Source organism: Salvelinus alpinus, chromosome 2, assembly GCF_045679555.1.
Source record: "Salvelinus alpinus chromosome 2, SLU_Salpinus.1, whole genome shotgun sequence".
Classification (NCBI taxonomy): domain Eukaryota; kingdom Metazoa; phylum Chordata; class Actinopteri; order Salmoniformes; family Salmonidae; genus Salvelinus; species Salvelinus alpinus.
Genome location: NC_092087.1, coordinates 106681231 through 106699943, shown reverse-complemented (window position 1 = coordinate 106699943; position 18713 = coordinate 106681231). Strand labels below are relative to the sequence as shown.

General features: G+C 43.1%; 3 protein-coding genes across 5 annotated transcripts in view; 1 reads left to right on the top strand and 2 right to left on the bottom strand.

Moving 5' to 3' along the window:
- Window positions 1-1485: 1485 nt before the first annotated feature.
- LOC139551642 (voltage-dependent calcium channel gamma-2 subunit-like) lies at window positions 1486-2546 on the bottom strand. The gene is made up of 2 exons (XM_071362914.1): window positions 2412-2546; window positions 1486-2079 (listed from the first exon to the last, which is right to left on the bottom strand). The coding sequence occupies exons 1-2, from the start codon at window positions 2518-2520 to the stop codon at window positions 1496-1498; spliced, it is 693 nt and encodes a 230-aa protein (XP_071219015.1). The 5' UTR covers window positions 2521-2546; the 3' UTR covers window positions 1486-1495.
- Window positions 2547-14074: 11528 nt separating this feature from the next.
- Window positions 14075-18713, bottom strand: part of LOC139568424 (protein kinase C beta type) — a 97508-nt gene continuing 92869 nt past the window's right edge. The window contains exon 18 of the transcript XR_011673600.1: window positions 14075-14463. The gene's annotated coding sequence lies outside the window, so the exon portion shown is untranslated. The remainder of the gene's footprint in view (window positions 14464-18713) is intronic.
- Window positions 14459-18177, top strand: LOC139568425 (putative nuclease HARBI1). 3 transcript variants are annotated; one of them, XM_071390235.1, is made up of 7 exons: window positions 14459-15478; window positions 15569-15630; window positions 15713-15799; window positions 15887-15928; window positions 15997-16938; window positions 17220-17331; window positions 17426-18177. In XM_071390235.1, the coding sequence occupies exons 5-7, from the start codon at window positions 16870-16872 to the stop codon at window positions 17794-17796; spliced, it is 552 nt and encodes a 183-aa protein (XP_071246336.1). In that variant the 5' UTR covers window positions 14459-15478; window positions 15569-15630; window positions 15713-15799; window positions 15887-15928; window positions 15997-16869; the 3' UTR covers window positions 17797-18177. The 3 variants fall into 3 exon arrangements, with proteins under 3 accessions (XP_071246336.1, XP_071246335.1, XP_071246334.1); XM_071390234.1 differs by having other exon boundaries at window positions 14459-15214; window positions 15302-15478; window positions 15713-16938; XM_071390233.1 differs by having other exon boundaries at window positions 15713-16170; window positions 16250-16938.

Genomic DNA, 18713 nt, shown 5'->3' with positions numbered 1-18713 from the left:
AGAGTTACTAGAGGTTAGTCAGTGTATTTATTATAAACAGTGTGAGGGTCCACTAAGAGTTACTAGAGGTTAATCAGTGTATTTATTATAAACAGTGTGAGGGTCCACTAAGAGTTACTAGAGGTTAGTCAGTGTATTTATTATAAACAGTGTGAGGGCCCACTAAGAGTTACTAGAGGTTAGTCAGTGTATTTATTATAAACAGTGTGAGGGTCCACTAAGAGTTACTAGAGGTTAATCAGTGTATTTATTATAAACAGTGTGAGGGCCCACTAAGAGTTACTAGAGGTTAGTCAGCAGAATACACAACATCTTTAAAGGGCTTTGGTAACAGAAAACAAAAAGGGAGCATTCTCATTGGATGTCAGGTCGGACAGCTACACTGGATCTGTGTCTGTCATTGGCTCTCGACAGCGGTCAGGGGTCATTTAAGCTTCCAGGAAACAAACTGAACAGACAGAGAAAGACAGACAGATCAATTCTACAGAGGTAGTGTTCCATCCTGTCTGTTCTATGGTCATCAGACAGAGGTAGTGTTCCATCCTGTCTGTTCTATAGTCATCAGACAGAGGTAGTGTTCCATCCTGTCTGTTCTATGGTCATCAGACAGAGGTAGTGTTCCATCCTGTCTGTTCTATAGTCATCAGACAGAGGTAGTGTTCCATCCTGTCTGTTCTATAGTCATCAGACAGAGGTAGTGTTCCATCCTGTCTGTTCTATAGTCATCAGACAGAGGTAGTGTTCCATCCTGTCTGTTCTATAGTCACCAGACAGAGGTAGTGTTCCATCCTGTCTGTTCTATAGTCACCAGACAGAGGTAGTGTTCCATCCTGTCTGTTCTATAGTCATCAGACAGAGGTAGTGTTCCATCCTGTCTGTTCTATAGTCATCAGACAGAGGTAGTGTTCCATCCTGTCTGTTCTATAGTCATCAGACAGAGGTAGTGTTCCATCCTGTCTGTTCTATAGTCATCAGACAGAGGTAGTGTTCCATCCTGTCTGTTCTATAGTCACCAGACAGAGGTAGTGTTCCATCCTGTCTGTTCTATAGTCACCAGACAGAGGTAGTGTTCCATCCTGTCTGTTCTATAGTCATCAGACAGAGGTAGTGTTCCATCCTGTCTGTTCTATAGTCATCAGACAGAGGTAGTGTTCCATCCTGTCTGTTCTATAGTCACCAGACAGAGGTAGTGTTCCATCCTGTCTGTTCTATAGTCATCAGACAGAGGTAGTGTTCCATCCTGTCTGTTCTATAGTCATCAGACAGAGGTAGTGTTCCATCCTGTCTGTTCTATAGTCATCAGACAGAGGTAGTGTTCCATCCTGTCTGTTCTATAGTCACCAGACAGAGGTAGTGTTCCATCCTGTCTGTTCTACGGTCATCAGACAGAGGCAGTGTTCCATCCTGTCAACATTTGTCCTTCTCCTTTTTCTCTCTCTCCATCCTTCCCTTACCCTCCCTCCCCCCCCTGTCTCTCTCTCTCTCCCTCCCTCTCTCAGACAGGTGTTGTCCTCCTGTTGGCAGCATTGCTAGGCAACATGTCCTTGTTGTTGGGCTTGCTTGTCAGTGGTGACAGGAAAACGCTCTTCGCGACATCCACCCCTCCTGCGGCGGCTGCCATCTTGTTGTTGGGCGGGGTTAGTTTGTGTGGGGCCAACGTGAACAGGGTGAACTCCGACCCCGCTGGCACCGCGGCGACAACCTTTGACACGGACAGGGCCGCCGGCAACGGCGAGGGGTCACGAGGTCGCAGCTGCCCCGCCGACGATATGGAGTGACGAGAGTCCGCGTTGCCGCGGTAACTGGAGCGGCGTCTGTAGCGGTTGTAGCGGCTGTAGTAGGACGCGGAGCGGAACAGAGCGGGTTTGGTGAGGGAGCGGCGGCCGCGGGTACGGAGCTGGCGGTGGCGCTCTATGAAGACGTGGACTGTCAGGACGCCCACCATCTCAGCCAAGATGAAGGACAACGCCCCGAAGTAGAAGGACCAGCCGTACGAGTAACTCTTCTTACTGTCGCTCTGGCCAGGGTCACCAGAGTTAGCCGAGATGTAGACGATGATGCCGATGATGTTACTGAGGCCTGGAGAGGGAGAGAGGAGAGAGAGTTAGCTGAGATGTAGACGAGAGAGAGAGAGAGAGAGAGAGAGAGAGAGAGAGAGAGAGAGAGAGAGAGAGAGAGAGAGAGAGAGAGTTAGCTGAGATGTAGATGAGAGAGAGAGAGTTAGCTGAAATGTAGATGAGAGAGAGAGAGAGAGAGTTAGCTGAGATGTAGACGAGAGAGAGAGAGAGATAGAGAGAGTTAGCTGAGATGTAGACGAGAGAGAGAGAGAGAGAGACAGAGACAGAGACAGAGACAGAGACAGAGAGAGAGAGAGAGAGAGAGAGAGAGAGAGAGAGAGAGAGAGAGCTGACCTGCGGAGACGAACAGTATCCCGGCACTAAGCATGACGTTGTGTTGTGTCTTGTAGAACTCGCTGCCTGCCACACACACTCCTCCCAGAAACAACAGACCTACGCTCATTATGGGGAATATACTGGAGGCTCTCACTGCTCCTTCAACACACACACACACACACACACACACACACACACACACACACACACACACACACACACACACACACACACACACACACACACACACACACACACACACACACACACACACACACACACACACACACACAGAAAGAAAAGTCAAAATTACACTAAAAATTCAGTATGTGATGTATAAGTGTGTGTGTGTGTGTGTGTGTGTGTGTGTGTGTGTGTGTGTGTGTGTGTGTGTGTGTGTGTGTGTGTGTGTGTGTGTGTGTACTCACTCAGTAGGTATTCCGCAGCGTCCTGCTCATAGTCTGCATCCTCGAGGAAATAATCAATTTCTTTACACACTCCTCTGAACGTCCCTACACAGAGAACAGATCTATAGTACTAACATTACTACATATAGGTATACATCCAGCATACTATAACATATATATATAGTACTAATATTATTACATACAGGTATACATCCAACATACTATAACATATATATAGTACTAACATTACTACATACATCCAACATACTATAACATATATATAATACTAACATTACTACATACATCCAACATACTATAACATATATATATAGTACTAATATTACTACATACAGGTATACATCCAGCATACTATAACATATATATAGTACTAACATTACTACATACATCCAACATACTATAACATATCTAATGATGGAATTTCTCGTGGAAGAATGGTGTTAAATCCCTCCAATAGAGTTCCAGACACCAGTAGAATCTATGCCCAGGAGCATTGAAGCTGTTCTGGCTGGTGGTCCAACGTCCTGTTAAGACTCTTAATATGTTGATGTTTCCTTTATTCTGGCAGTTACATCGGCCAACTGCCAGGTCAGAGCAGAGCACTAACAGTCCTGGAGCGATCTTCCCCAAAGGGGCTGTCAACTGTTCAATGGTCCTCAATTCCTAGCCACACACACACACACACACACACACACACACACACACACACACACACACACACACACACACACACACACACACACACACACACACACACACACACACACACACACACACACACACACACACACACAACATTGATGTCCTTTAACAGTGTGTCCACTCATTAAACCACTTTGATGTTTAACAGATAGAGGTCAGCAAACATTACTGTGTGTGTGTGTGTGTGTGTGTGTGTGTGTGTGTGTGTGTGTGTGTGTGTGTGTGTGTGTGTGTGTGTGTGTGTGTGTGTGTGTGTGTGTGTGTGTGTGTGTGTGTGTGTGTGTGTGTGTGTGTGTGTGGTGTTGTGTTGTGTTGTGTGTTATATATTAAGGCAAGGGCTGATTTCAAGGTTTTACTGCTAACCTACAAATCATGACATGGGCTTGTTCCTACCTATCCTTCTGATTTGGTCCTGCCGTACATACCTACACGTACGCTACGGTCACAAGACGCAGGCCTCCTAATTGTCCCGAGAATTTCTAAGCAAACAGCTGGAGGCAGGGCTTTCTCCTATAGAGCTCCATTTTTATGGAATGGTCTGTCTACCCATGTGAGAGACGCAGACTCGGTCTCAACCTTTAAGTCTTTACTGAAGACTTATCTCTTCAGTAGGTCATATGATTGAGTGTAGTCTGGCCCAGGGGTGTGAAGGTGAACGGAAAGGCTCTGGAGCAACGAACCGCCCTTGCTGTCTCTGCCTGGCCGGTTCCCCTCTCTCCACTGGGATTCTCTGCCTCTAACCCTATTATGGGGACTGAGTCACTGGCTTACTGGTGCTCTTTCATCCCGTCCCTAGGAGGGGTGTGTCACTTGAGTGGGTTGAGTCACTGACGTGGTCTTCCTGTCTGGGTTAGCGCCCCCCCTTGGGTTGTGCCGTGGCGGAGATCTTTGTGGGCTATACTCGGCCTTGTCTCAGGATGGTAAGTTGGTGGTTGAAGATATCCCTCTAGTGGTGTGGGGGCTGTGCTTTAGCAAAGTGGGTGGGGTTATATCCTGCCTGTTTGGCCCTGTCCGGGGGTATCGTCGGATGGGGCCACAGTGTCTCCTGACCCCTCCTGTCTCAGCCTCCAGTATTTATGCTGCAGTAGTTTATGTGTCGGGGGGCTAGGGTCAGTCTGTTATATCTGGAGTATTTCTCCTGTCTTATCCAGTGTCCTGTGTGAATTTAAGTATGCTCTCTCTAATTCTCTCTTTCTCTCTTTCTTTCTTTCTTTCGGAGTACCTGAGCCCTAGGACCATGCCTCAGGACTACCTGGCCTGATGACTCCTTGCTGTCCCCAGTCCACCTGGCCGTGCTGCTGCTCCAGTTTCAAATGTTCTGCCTGCGGCTATGGAACCCTGACCTGTTCACCGGACGTGCTGCCTGTCCCAGAGCTGCTGTTTTCAACTCTCTAGAGACAGCAGGAGCGGTAGAGATACTCTGAATGATCGGCAATGAAAAGCCAACTGACATTTACTCCTGAGGTGCTGACCTGTTGCACCCTCGACAACTACTGTGATTATTATTATCTGACCCTGCTGGTCATCTATGAACATTTGAACATCTTGGCCATGTTCTGTTATAATCTCCACCCGGCACAGCCAGAAGAGGACTGGCCACCCCTCAGAGCCTGGTTCCTTACTAGGTTTCTTCCTAGGTTCTGGCCATTCCAGGGAGTTTTTCCTAGCCACCGTGCTTCTACACCTGCATTGCTTGCTGTTTGGGGTTTTAGGCTGGGTTTCTGTACAGCACTTTGAGATATCAGCTGATGTAAGAAGGGCTTTATAAATTTGATTTATATGTGTGTTGTGTTGTGTGTGTGTTATATGTGTGTTGTGCTGTGTGTGTGTGTGTGTGTGTGTGTTATGTTGTGTTGTGTGTGTGTGTTGTGTGTTGTGTATTGTGTGTTTCTGTGTTGTGTGTCAGAATAGACAGAATACCAGGGGGCGCGTTCTCAAAACATGACAAGTGTCTTCAAGGCCATTTTCAATCTCTCCTGGTCTCTAATCAAGCCACCATTGTCCCTAAGAGCTCCAAAGCAACCTTCCTAAATGACTATCGCCCTGTAGGCACATCACATCTGGAATTAGGAAGTGCTTTGAAAGGCTGGTTATGACACACATCATCATCCTAGACACCCAGACCCACTTCAATTCTGATACCGCCCCAAAAGATCCACAGATGATGCAATCTGAATCCCACTCCACATTGACAGTATGTCTAACCAGTCTCACTCGCCTGGACAATAGGGGAACCAACAGATCCACAGATGATGCAATAGTTTTAGAACACCTACTCATTCAAGGGGTTTTTCTTATTTTTTAAAACTATTTTCTACATTGTATAATAGTGAAGACATCAAAACTACGAAAAAACACATATGGAATCATGTAGTAACCCAAAAAAAAGTGTTAAACAAATATATTTGAGATTCTTCAAAGTAGCCACCCTTTGACTTGATGACAGCTTTGCACACTCTTGGCATTCTCTCAACCAGCTTCATGAGGTAGTCACCTGGAATGCATTTCAATTAACAGGTGTGCCTTGTTAAAAGTTAATTTGTGGATTATTTTCCTTGTTAATTAATGTGTTTGAGCCAATCAGTTGTGTTGTGATAAGGTAGGGGTGCTATACAGAAGACAGCCCTATTTGGTAAAAGACCAAGTCCATATATGGCAAGAACAGCTCAAATAAGCAAAGAGAAATGACAGTCCATCATTACTTTAAGACAAGAAGGTCAGTCAATATGGAAAATGCCAAGAACTTTGACAGTTTCTTCAAGTGCAGTCGCAAAAACCATCAAGCGCTATGATGAAACTGGCTCTCATAAGGACCGCCACAGGAATGGAAGACCCAGAGTTACCTCTGCTGCAGAGGATAAGTTCATTTCAGTTACCAGCCTCAGAAATTGCAGCCCAAATAAATGCTTCACAGAGTTCAAGTAACAGACACATCTCAACATCAACTGTTCAGAGGAGACTGCATGCATCGGGCCTTCATGGTCGAATTCCTGCAAAGAAACCACTACTAAAGGACACCAATAAGAAGAAGAGACTTGCTTGGGGCCAAGAAATACAAGCAATGGACATTAGACCGGTGGAAATTTGAACTCTGATGAGTCCAAATTTGAGATTTTTGGTTCCAACCGCAGGGCAGATCAGCATTCTGCAGCGATACACCATTCCATCTGTTTAGTGGGACTATCATTTGTTTTTCAGCAGGACAACGACCCAAAACACCCCTCCAGGCTGTGTAAGGCCTATTTGACCAAGCAGGGTGATAGAGTGTTGCATCAGATGACCTGGCCTCCACAATCACCCGACCTCAACCCAATTGAGACGGTTTGGGATGAGTTGGACCTCACAGTGAAGGAAAAACAGCCAACAAGTATTCACCATATGTGGCAACTACTTCAAGACTGTTGGAAAAGCATTCCAGGTGAAGCTGGTTGAGAGAATTCCAAGAGTGTTCAAAGCCGTCATCAGGGCAAAGGGTGGCTACTTTGAAGAATCTCAAATAGAAAATATATTTAGATTTGTTTAACACTTTTTTGGTTACTACTACATGATTCCATATGTGTTATTTCATAGTTTTGATGTCTTCACTATTATTCTACAATGTAGAAAATAGTAAAATAAAGAAAAAACCTTGAATGAGGAGGTGTGTCCAAACTTTTGGCTGGTACTGTATCTGTTTTTTATTTATTTTTAATTTGCAAAAATATATTTAAAAAAAAACTGTTTTTGCTTTGTCATTATGGGTTATTTTGTGTAGATTGCTGAATAATTAAAAATGTTTTGGGGGGGAATAAGGCTGTAAGGTAACATGGAAAAGGTCCAGGGGTCTGAATACTTTCCGAAGGCGCCAAAATTTATATATATTTGTATATATTACAAATGTTAGAGAGGTTCTTCCACTTTGAGATTGTGTAGTATTTTATTTGTATAATATATTTTGAGTAGATTGTTGACGAACAATGACAATTATATCCACTTGAATCCCACTTTTTAACACAACAAAATGTGTTAAAAGTCAAGTGGCCACTGCAGCTCCATTCTGGTGTATTATCCATTTATTCCTCTAGTGTCCCAATTTGATTTATAAGCTCTGCATCGTTGTGAAGCGCTCGTAAGCATTTCCCGGTAAAGTCTACACCAGTTGTATTCGGCACATGTCACAAATACATTTGGATTTGATTTGTGTGTCTGGTTGTCCCACTGGAAGGACACACTTTGTTTCCACGTCATAAAAAATAAACCAATCAATGTGATGACGTCGAGTCAACGTGGGAAACTGATTGGATTTTCAAAAAGTCATCATTCTAAGGGCTTTTCCTATTTTTTTTTCACACAACTTTTTAAACTGAAATCCAATTATATTCATGTTGATAAACGGTTGACAACTCGACCAAACGTAAATCATAACTGGACGTCGAACTGATGTCGGTGCCCAGCGGAGTGGGTGTGTTCCCTAGGTTACCAGGTTGTTCTCATGTAGACTGTGTTGTGTTAAACTCTACCGAACCAAAAGCAGAGCCAGACCCATCCGGACACCATCGGTGACCAGCACACACACACACATACACACACACACACACACACACACACACACACACACACACACACACACACACACACACACACGAACGTTTAAAACGATCCAATCAAATCGACACGTAAAACTGACCCAAATTGCTATAGTTGTACTTTAAACCCGTAACCAAAAGATCCAATCATATCGACATTTAAAACTGACCCAAATTGCTATAGTTGTACTTTAAACCCGTAACCAAAGGATCCAATCATATCGACATTTAAAACGGACCCAAACTGCTATAGTTGTACTTTAAACCTTTAACCAAAAGATCCATTCATATCGACACTTAAAACTGACCCAAACTGCTATAGTTGTACTTTAAACCCGTAACCAAAAGATCCAATCAAATCGACATTTAAAACGGACCCAAACAGCTATTGTTGTACTTTAAACCCGAAAACAAAAGATCCAATCAAATTGATCAAAACAAACAACCCGTTAACGGTCACCTTCGAGACAACAGGTGCGCCAGAGCCCGGAGTGCGTCATCACCACCTCGTTCTTGCGGATGGTCTCGTTGTCATGGAGCGACGTCTTGGACCGGCAGACGCCCCGGGAGTACAGCCAGTAGTCCGTTCCCACTGCGATGGTCATCAGGCTGAACGCTATGAAGGATAACGCCGAGGTCACCAGCATCAGCGCTCCCCGGTTACACAACTTCATCACGGCAACGGAAGTTACCATCCACTGCTAGCCTTCATAAAGACTTTCTGTACTTCGTTTATAGACCAGGCTTCATAACAGCGCTATAGCGGGAGTTTCTAGTTTCACAACAACTTCTAATCCTTCTTCATCTCCTCTTTCTTACGGCTTCTTAGTTATAGTCCCAGGCATTCTCTTCTTTAGAGGAACGATGGAAATGAGTGACTCCGTCACCCTCACTCAGAGACAGAATGTGAAGCTCTAAGTCCCGAGTGGGAGGTGCCTTGGAGTGGTCCACTTCCTTATATGAATCATTATTGGTTTGGAGTGGTCCACTTCCTTACATGAATCATTATTGGTTTGGAGAGGTCCACTTCCTTACATTAATCATTATTGGTTTGGAGAGGTCCACTTCCTTATATGAATCATTATTGGTTTGGAGAGGTCCACTTCCTTATATGAACCATTATTGGTTTGGAGAGGTCCACTTCCTTATATGAACCATTATTGGTTTGGAGAGGTCCACTTCCTTATATTAATCATTACTGGTTTGGAGAGGTCCACTTCCTTACATGAATCATTATTGGTTTGGAGAGGTCCACTTCCTTATATGAATCATTATTGGTTTGGAGAGGTCCACTTCCTTATATGAACCATTATTGGTTTGGAGAGGTCCACTTCCTTATATGAACCATTATTGGTTTGGAGAGGTCCACTTCCTTATATGAATCATTATTGGTTTGGAGAGGTCCACTTCCTTTATATGAATCATTATTGGTTTGGAGAGGTCCACTTCCTTATATGAATCATTATTGGTTTGGAGAGGTCCACTTCCTTATATGAATCATTATTGGTTTGGAGAGGTCCACTTCCTTATATGAATCATTATTGGTTTGGAGAGGTCCACTTCCTTATATTAATCATTACTGGTTTGGAGAGGTCCACTTCCTTACATTAATCATTATTGGTTTGGAGAGGTCCACTTAATTTATATTAATCATTATTGGTTTGGAGAGGTCCACTTCCTTATATGAATCATTATTGGTTTGGAGAGGTCCACTTCCTTATATTAATCATTACTGGTTTGGAGAGGTCCACTTCCTTACATGAATCATTATTGGTTTGGAGAGGTCCACTTCCTTTATATGAATCATTATTGGTTTGGAGAGGTCCACTTCCTTATATTAATCATTACTGGTTTGGAGAGGTCCACTTCCTTACATTAATCATTATTGGTTTGGAGAGGTCCACTTCATTTATATTAATCATTATTGGTTTGGAGAGGTCCACTTCCTTATATGAATCATTATTGGTTTGGAGAGGTCCACTTCCTTTATATTAATCATTACTGGTTTGGAGAGGTCCACTTCCTTACATGAATCATTATTGGTTTGGAGAGGTCCACTTCCTTTACATGAATCATTATTGGTTTGGAGAGGTCCACTTCCTTTATATGAATCATTATTGGTTTGGAGAGACCACTTCCTTATATTAATCATTACTGGTTTGGAGAGGTCCACTTCCTTACATGAATCATTATTGGTTTGGAGAGGTCCACTTCCTTATATTAATCATTACTGGTTTGGAGATGTCCACTTCCTTACATTAATCATTATTGGTTTGGAGAGGTCCACTTCATTTATATTAATCATTATTGGTTTGGAGAGGTCCACTTCCTTATATGAATCATTATTGGTTTGGAGAGGTCCACTTCCTTATATTAATCATTACTGGTTTGGAGAGGTCCACTTCCTTACATTAATCATTATTGGTTTGGAGAGGTCCACTTCATTTATATTAATCATTATTGGTTTGGAGAGGTCCACTTCCTTATATGAATCATTATTGGTTTGGAGAGGTCCACTTCCTTTATATTAATCATTACTGGTTTGGAGAGGTCCACTTCCTTACATGAATCATTATTGGTTTGGAGAGGTCCACTTCCTTTACATGAATCATTATTGGTTTGGAGAGGTCCACTTCCTTTATATGAATCATTATTGGTTTGGAGAGGTCCACTTCCTTATATTAATCATTACTGGTTTGGAGAGGTCCACTTCCTTACATTAATCATTATTGGTTTGGAGAGGTCCACTTCATTTATATTAATCATTATTGGTTTGGAGAGGTCCACTTCCTTATATGAATCATTATTGGTTTGGAGAGGTCCACTTCCTTATATTAATCATTATTGGTTTGGAGAGGTCCACTTCCTTATATGAATCATTATTGGTTTGGAGAGATCCACTTCCTTTATATTAATCATTATTGGTCAGGAGAGGTCCACTTCCTTATATTAATCATTATTGGTCTGGAGAGGTCCACTTCCTTATATTAATCATTATTGGTCTGGAGAGGTCCACTTCCTTTATATTAATCATTATTGGTTTGGAGAGGTCCACTTCCTTTATATTAATCATTATTGGTTTACATAAAAATTATATGTTTTTTAGGGATTGATGTGTCATGAAAGGGATAAAAACTCATCACGGTGAGGGTCCACTCTCGAGTTTAACACTCTGTGTGCCTTTACAGTGTAACAGCATCCCGGGACTCCCAACCTCTCGCCAGTTTAACAGCATCCCGGTGAGGGTCCACTCTCCAGTTTAACAGCATCCCGGGTCTCCCAACCTCTCTCATTTTCTGTCAGCTCTGACAACACCATTACCGTTTCTGTCTTGTCAGACCCATTCACAGCCTGTCACACACACACACATATCAAACTCACCACAAACTGACTCAGCGCTTTATGCATAGATAGAAAGACAACATATTAAATAAAATAACCTTTTTTTTATCCAGGTCCCTTTTGAACAAATGTTATCTGTAAGGCTGGATATCCTCGATAAATTAAGGTTTGAGAAGTGAAAACACAAAACTGTCCAAGGATCATTCACTGCCAGTAGTCCACAGCCAGTAGTCCACAGCCAGTAGTCCACAGCCTGTAGTCCACAGCCTGTAGTCCACAGCCAGTAGTCCACAGCCTGTAGTCCACAGCCAGTAGTCCACTGCCAGTAGTCCACGGCCAGTAGTCCACAGCCAGTAGTCCACAGCCAGTAGTCCACAGCCTGTAGTCCACAGCCAGTAGTCCACTGCCAGTAGTCCACAGCCAGTAGTCCACAGCCAGTAGTCCACTGCCAGTGGTCCACAGCCAGTGGTCCACAGCCAGTGGTCCACAGCCAGTAGTCCACAGCCAGTAGTCCACAGCCTGTAGTCCACGGCCTGTAGTCCACAGCCAGTGGTCCACAGCCAGTGGTCCACAGCCAGTAGTCCACAGCCAGTAGTCCACAGCCAGTAGTCCACTGCCTGTAGTCCACTGCCAGTAGTCCACAGCCAGTAGTCCACAGCCTGTAGTCCACAGCCTGTAGTCCACAGCCTGTAGTCCACAGCCAGTAGTCCACAGCCAGTAGTCCACTGCCAGCAGTCCACTGCCACAGTCCAGTTCTGTCTGGGAGAGTGAAGCTACCGCAGTTGCAGTCCACAAATGACAGCTGCTGCTTTGACTCCGTTGTGTGGTCTCCGATGTGTGTGGTCTCCGTTGTGTGATCTCCGATGTGTGTGGTCTCCGTTGTGTGGTCTCCGATGTGTGTGGTCTCCGTTGTGTGTGGTCTCCGTTGTGTGTGGTCTCCGTTGTGTGTGGTCTCCGTTGTGTGTGGTCTCCGTTGTGTGGTCTCCATTGTGTGTGGCATCTGTTATGTGGTCTCTGTTGTGTGGTCTCCGTTGTGTGTGTGGTATCTCTCCTTTCCTCTCTCTTCCTCCACTCCCCCCGCCTCCCCTCTCCTCCCCTCCCATCTCCTCCCCTCCCCTCTCCTCTCCTCCTCTCCCATCTCCTCCCCTCCCCTCCCATCTCCTCCCCTCCCAGTGTAGAGCCTGATTAAACAGCATGATTATTACACAGTGTGTCTATCGTTGTCTCTGATTGAGAACCATACTTAGGTAGCCTTTTCACACCTGGTGTTTGTGGGTAGTTGTTTCCTGTTTTTGTGTTTGTTTCACCATTCAGGACTGTTTCGATTTTTGTTGTCATTCACTTTGTTATTTTTTGTCTTTTTCCCGTGTTCAGTTAATAAATTTAACATGGACACTTACCACGCTGCATTTTGGTCCGATCCTTCATATTCCTCATCGGAAGAAGAAGAAAATCGTTACAACCATTCTATTAGATCTTTCAGCACTCTGACGGAGTTACACGTTACACCAAAATATGACAGAGTTGTTATTTTACGAGTTGACATGAATATTATTTTTCTTCTTCAATCAAGTGGTATACACAGTAGCAATTTAGTTTTTCTCAGTTGATTAATGACTCTAAAACCTTAATTAAAACCTTAATAAATTAACACAAACTCTAATTCTATAAGGCAGATGGAAATGACAGTTTATGGGTGGTTATCTATGGCGATTTCAATATTGTTTGTTTAAATCTATGTAAAGTAGAGCACTTTCCAGACCATGAGTAGTTTTGCGGCACTCCATGTAATGAGGACATGAATAAGGGGTCCTTATGGTAGAGCTGTCCCTGCTCATTCCTGATTCATTTAGGATTTTAGACAAGTCTGACAGAGCCGACCAAATCTCCAGGCACATCTTTTAGGAATCACAGTTTTGAGACAAATATTCTTCAAAGTCACAGAGGGGTACATATGATAATTTCTCAGTTAATACCTATTATTGCCTTTTTTTAAACACTTTTTTTTGTAGTTTAAAATGTGGATTCTTTGCTCTGGAAAAGGGCATTTCCAGGCATAAAACTAACATGGAAATGAATAATATTCCACGTTTTTAGAAATGTCATAAAACAATACTTTTCCTGATAAAATTCCCCTTAAATGTAAATGTTTAGCTCAAATAATGCAACAAAATATATATTTTTCAACTATAAAAATAAAGTTTCTCTGCCAGACAAGGATTGTCCTGACTTTCAAGAATCCCTGAGATAATTTCCTGCTATTCTACACATTTTGCCATGAGGCTGAGAGAATATGTTGCAGTTTAAAGCAAATTTCCTGTAAAAAAAGTTTTTTAATAAAAAAGTTAATATAATATCTGGGGGATTCGTTGACATAGAAACGTACCTGGCTTAAAAAGCAACTTCCATGTGACCGCTTATCCCGAGTTGAACTAAAGCTGCCTCGTCAACTCCTCAAACCTGCTTCATGGTTTAGAGCTGCATGAAAATAACATGATAACATGTCTCACCAGATAGTGTGTTGTCAAACACCAGGTGTTGTATAATAACATGAGAACCAGACAGTGTGTTGTCAAACACCAGGTGTTGTATAATAACCAGACAGTGTGTTGTCAAACACCAGGTGTTGTATAATAACCAGACAGTGTGTTGTTAAACACCAGGTGTTTTATAATAACATGAGAACCAGACAGTGTGTTGTCAAACACCAGGTGTTGTATAATAACCAGACAGTGTGTTGTCAAACACCAGGTGTTGTATAATAACCAGACAGTGTGTTGTCAAACACCAGGTGTTGTATAATAACCAGACAGTGTGTTGTTAAACACCAGGTGTTGTATAATAACCAGACAGTGTGTTGTTAAACACCAGGTGTTGTATAATAACCAGACAGTGTGTTGTCAAACACCAGGTGTTGTATAATAACCAGACAGTGTGTTGTTAAACACCAGGTGTTGTATAATAACATGAGAACCAGACAGTGTGTTGTCAAACACCAGGTGTTGTATAATAACCAGACAGTGTGTTGTCAAACACCTGGGGCCTGTTGCACAAAAGTAGAATTAAGACATCCGGGATAAATGACTCAGCTGAGCTCAATGAAGCCAAAACATGTGCGTCCAGGCTTAATTGGTTGCACAAAGACCAAGCCAGGATGAGCAGACACGGATTCATTAAGCCAGGTGAAACCAATCCTGGATAGGTGCGCGCTCACGGCTCACTCAAATAGACCCCGCCACAGATCACAGATGAACTGATTTACCATGGCAACTAGAGCCGCGTACTTTTCCCCGTCGGAAGCACAAATCCTCATGGAGGCATACGAGGAGGTAAAAGATATAATTAAGAAGAAAGGCAACACCGCCACAGTGATAAAGCAAAGAGAAAAAGCGTGGCAAAGTATTGCAGACCGCCTGAATGCGTAAGTAGTGCACAATTACACACTCACCGCTCCGCTGAAACATCACAATTACAATTCAAATATTTAATTCACATCTCCAAAAATGCAGTTGTACTGTAATTATGAAACGGTTAAATTTTTAATCGAAATGCACTGCAGATATGAGTGAAATTGTGTAAAGTAACTCCATCACACTGTATAAAGCTATGATAAATTTTTTGATATTTTTACTGAAAACAAGACAAAAATACCAAGTAATTTTTTGCAGTGTGACTCCATTAAATGTGTGTGTGTGTGTGTGTGTGTGTGTGTGTAGATTAAACATGAACGGGCCAAAACGGACATGGCAGCAGGTCAAAATCAAATACAAGAACATTCTGCAGAATGGTATGGTCCCTGACTAATATTTAACAAAGCACAAGCATATATTGTACCCAGAAGGTGCCTGCTCACACATTGTCTGTACTGTTTTAGCAGTGAAAAAGAATACCCACAGACAAGGCACGGGTGGTGGGTCACCAAAGGCTGACCTTACCCCAGCAGAGGACATGGCCTTGGAGCTAAATAAAGTCAGGCCCGTCTTAGAGGGGATCCCTGGGGGGAAAGAGACGAGCATAGGTTCCTCCCAAGATGCCACCCGCTTCATTCAAGGTATGTCCTTCCATCTCTACATGGGATACAACCACATTCATATTGAATCAATTTGGACTGTCTGACTTTGGTTTACCTATTGCCTTGCAGTGTCTGGCAGCACTGTGTTCCTGTAAGAGCCACCAGCACAAGCACCAGACGATGCTGATCCAGTGAGTACTCCATCAAAGGCATACTGTAGGCCTGGCATGTCTTGTCTACTAGCTTCAATATGAATCCGATTAAATGTGATAGGGTGAAGGCCCCAGTGCAGCAGCAACAGCACATGATGGAGACGATGATGAGGAGGAGACCATCTCTCTGGATTCCAGAAGGCATGAGGTATCATGTTAAGACTGTGAAAGTACTATTTACTCTACAATGGTGAGGAGTCCTCATCAAAATCAAAAAATCTAATTTCTTTTACAGGACCCAGATGCTATACAGTGGGAAAACCAGCCTGGCAACATAGTGCGTATTAATAAAAGGACACCACATCCTGCCAAATTCCAGCTGCGCTAATTGTATTGTGTTCACAGAGCTCACAAGCTATCAGAAAGTTGTATGGCAACCACCTCCGGCGCCAAATAGAACTGGCAGACATAGACATTCAGTACAAGAAGAAAAAGATGGAAAATCTTGCACTGGAGTCCGAAATAAAAAAGAGGACAATTAGGAAACTGGACCTTGAAATAAAAAAACTTGAGAGGGAGGTGAGATATGCCTTCAATGTACACTGTATGCTAACTGTAACACAAATGTATTAATCATTATTTTTCTTTCCTCCCCCAGCTCCAAGAAGATGACACAGCTCAAAATAAAAATTAGGTATATTCTCGTAAAGTCAAGTGAGCCATGACATATGAGCTCTTATTGTGAGCACACAGGACGGTGGCATCTTTCTAAGGTTTTTTTTATTTTCCCAGCAATCAGTACAACCAAGTCATCGTTATAAGGCATCGCCCTCTTTTGCCCACCCCCCCAGCACCAGGTGTGGCCACTAGCCTATATGAAGGCCCAAAATTGTGTGTTCCTTTCTGCTCTGACAATGGCATGCCCATTCGTGCGAGATGTGGTGGATGAAGAAGCACTTGTGCTGAGGAGAGCCTTCAGGCGAGAAAGGGTCTTCAGGGACCGGTTGGACCCACTGGCCTTCCCTGATGACCATCTATATGAAAGATACAGGTTTTCTGCAGATGGCATCAGGTATCTATGCAGACTACTGGGTCCCAGGATTAAGCACCGCACTGCACGGAGCCATGCACTGAGTGTGGAGCAAATGGTTTGTGTGGCCTTGCGCTTTTTTGCTAGTGGAGCCTTCCTGTACTCAGTGGGGGATGCAGAACAGCTGAACAAGGCCACAATTTGCCGCACAATAAGGAGTGTGTGTCTGGCTATCAAAGCATTAGCAGATGTCTTCATCTCCTTCCCTGGCCACAGAAGACTCTGTGACATCAAAGAGGAGTTCTATAGGATTGCAGGTAAGAGGATCTACAAATTACAGGACAACTGTTAACACATAGTAGGATACTCATTACTTTGTGTGACAGGTTTCCCCAATGTCATTGGTGCAGTGGACTGCACACACATAAGGATAAAAGCCCCCTCAGGTACCCATGAGGCTGATTTTGTGAATAGGAAATCCTTTCACAGCATTAATGTTCAGGTGAACATAACTTTTTGATATTGTCCATTGACGAACACTCTGCATTGCCAGTGATGTGCATTGATTGGTGTAATATTCCTCATCTTATGATTTCAGATGGTCTGCAATGCTGACTGTGTGATCAGCAATGTTGTGGCAAAATGGCCTGGCTCAGTCCATGACTCCAGAATCTTTCGGGCCTCTGAAATCTATCAGTGCCTATCACAAGGTAAGCCACACAACCCCTATTTATAACCATCATGGCTGTGTCAAGAATATCACTGTGTTTATGAGGTAGTAATGATGAGATTTTGTGTTGACAGGTGAATTCTCTGGTGTGTTGCTGGGAGACAGGGGGTATGGCTGCCAGCCTTTTCTCCTGACACCTTTCACAGACCCCCAGGAAGCACAGCAGGCCTACAACCATGCCCATGCCAGGACCAGGGCCAGAGTTGAAATGACCTTTGGCCTCCTGAAGGCACGCTTTCACTGCCTTCACAAATTAAGGGTCAGCCCTGTTAGGGCATGTGATATTACTGTGGCTTGTGCTGTCCTCCACAATGTGGCCTGCCTGAGGAAGGAGAGGGCCCCCAGAGTGCCACCAGCCATGGACTGGGACAATCCGGCAATCTTCCCTGATGACGACAGTGGTCGGCTGCTGAGGGACCAATATGTGTTGAATTATTTTAGTTAGTATGTGTGCTTTCAATTTTGGTTAAATATGTCCTGCGGTGGCAGAGGAATTTGGGTTTTTTTGGGTTCGTTTTTTGACGAATTTGGCCTCTTATGATGTTTGTGCGGTATACTGTGTGTAATACAAGGCTGCAGGGAGGCTACTGCATCCATTCATTTGTCTGTTCAGTTGATGTGTATGGATTTGTCCTGCATTTATTTTAGTGTGCAGACATGCAGGGTGTGTTATATACAGACCTTTGAATGTGTATGTATCATTTTGTATAATATGCTTGGATTCTGTGCTTTCCATCTTGTAGAGTCACTGTGACTTCAGTTTCGAAAGGAGCTGATGGTTTACCTGCTTTGTTTTGTCCTTATTCAATAAAGGAACATAATGTTACACATTGTGTTTTTATATTCATATGGAATGTGTATTTGTTTATATGACAGAGTACTAGGGCCACACTGAAGAAAAAGGATAAAGTCATAAATTTATGAGGCTGGTTCTTTCTGCAGAAAAGCTACATATTGTTTTTACAGTTTTGATACTTATGACAATGTGATACTTAATATTCTGGCACATCAGCATGTCTTTGTTTATGAAACCATACTGAAGTACAATTTCACGAAATGCCCCACATCTGTCATTTTAACAACTGTCCTCCTTTAAAACAACTGGTTACAATATTATGACTTGTGTTTTTTTCCCCTCTGTGGCCCTAATATTCTATCATTTTATATATAGCCTTATAGTCTATGGGAAACTGTAAATTATCTAATGATAGCAACATCATCTAAAAATCATTTTTTATCCAAAATCATTGAAATTAATGATCACAAACGTTTAAATAATAACAGTGGGTCTAGTTATATGTGATAACAATGTATAGTGAGCAGTGAAATAACTATTGGTTTCCATTTGTGGTGACTGCTGAC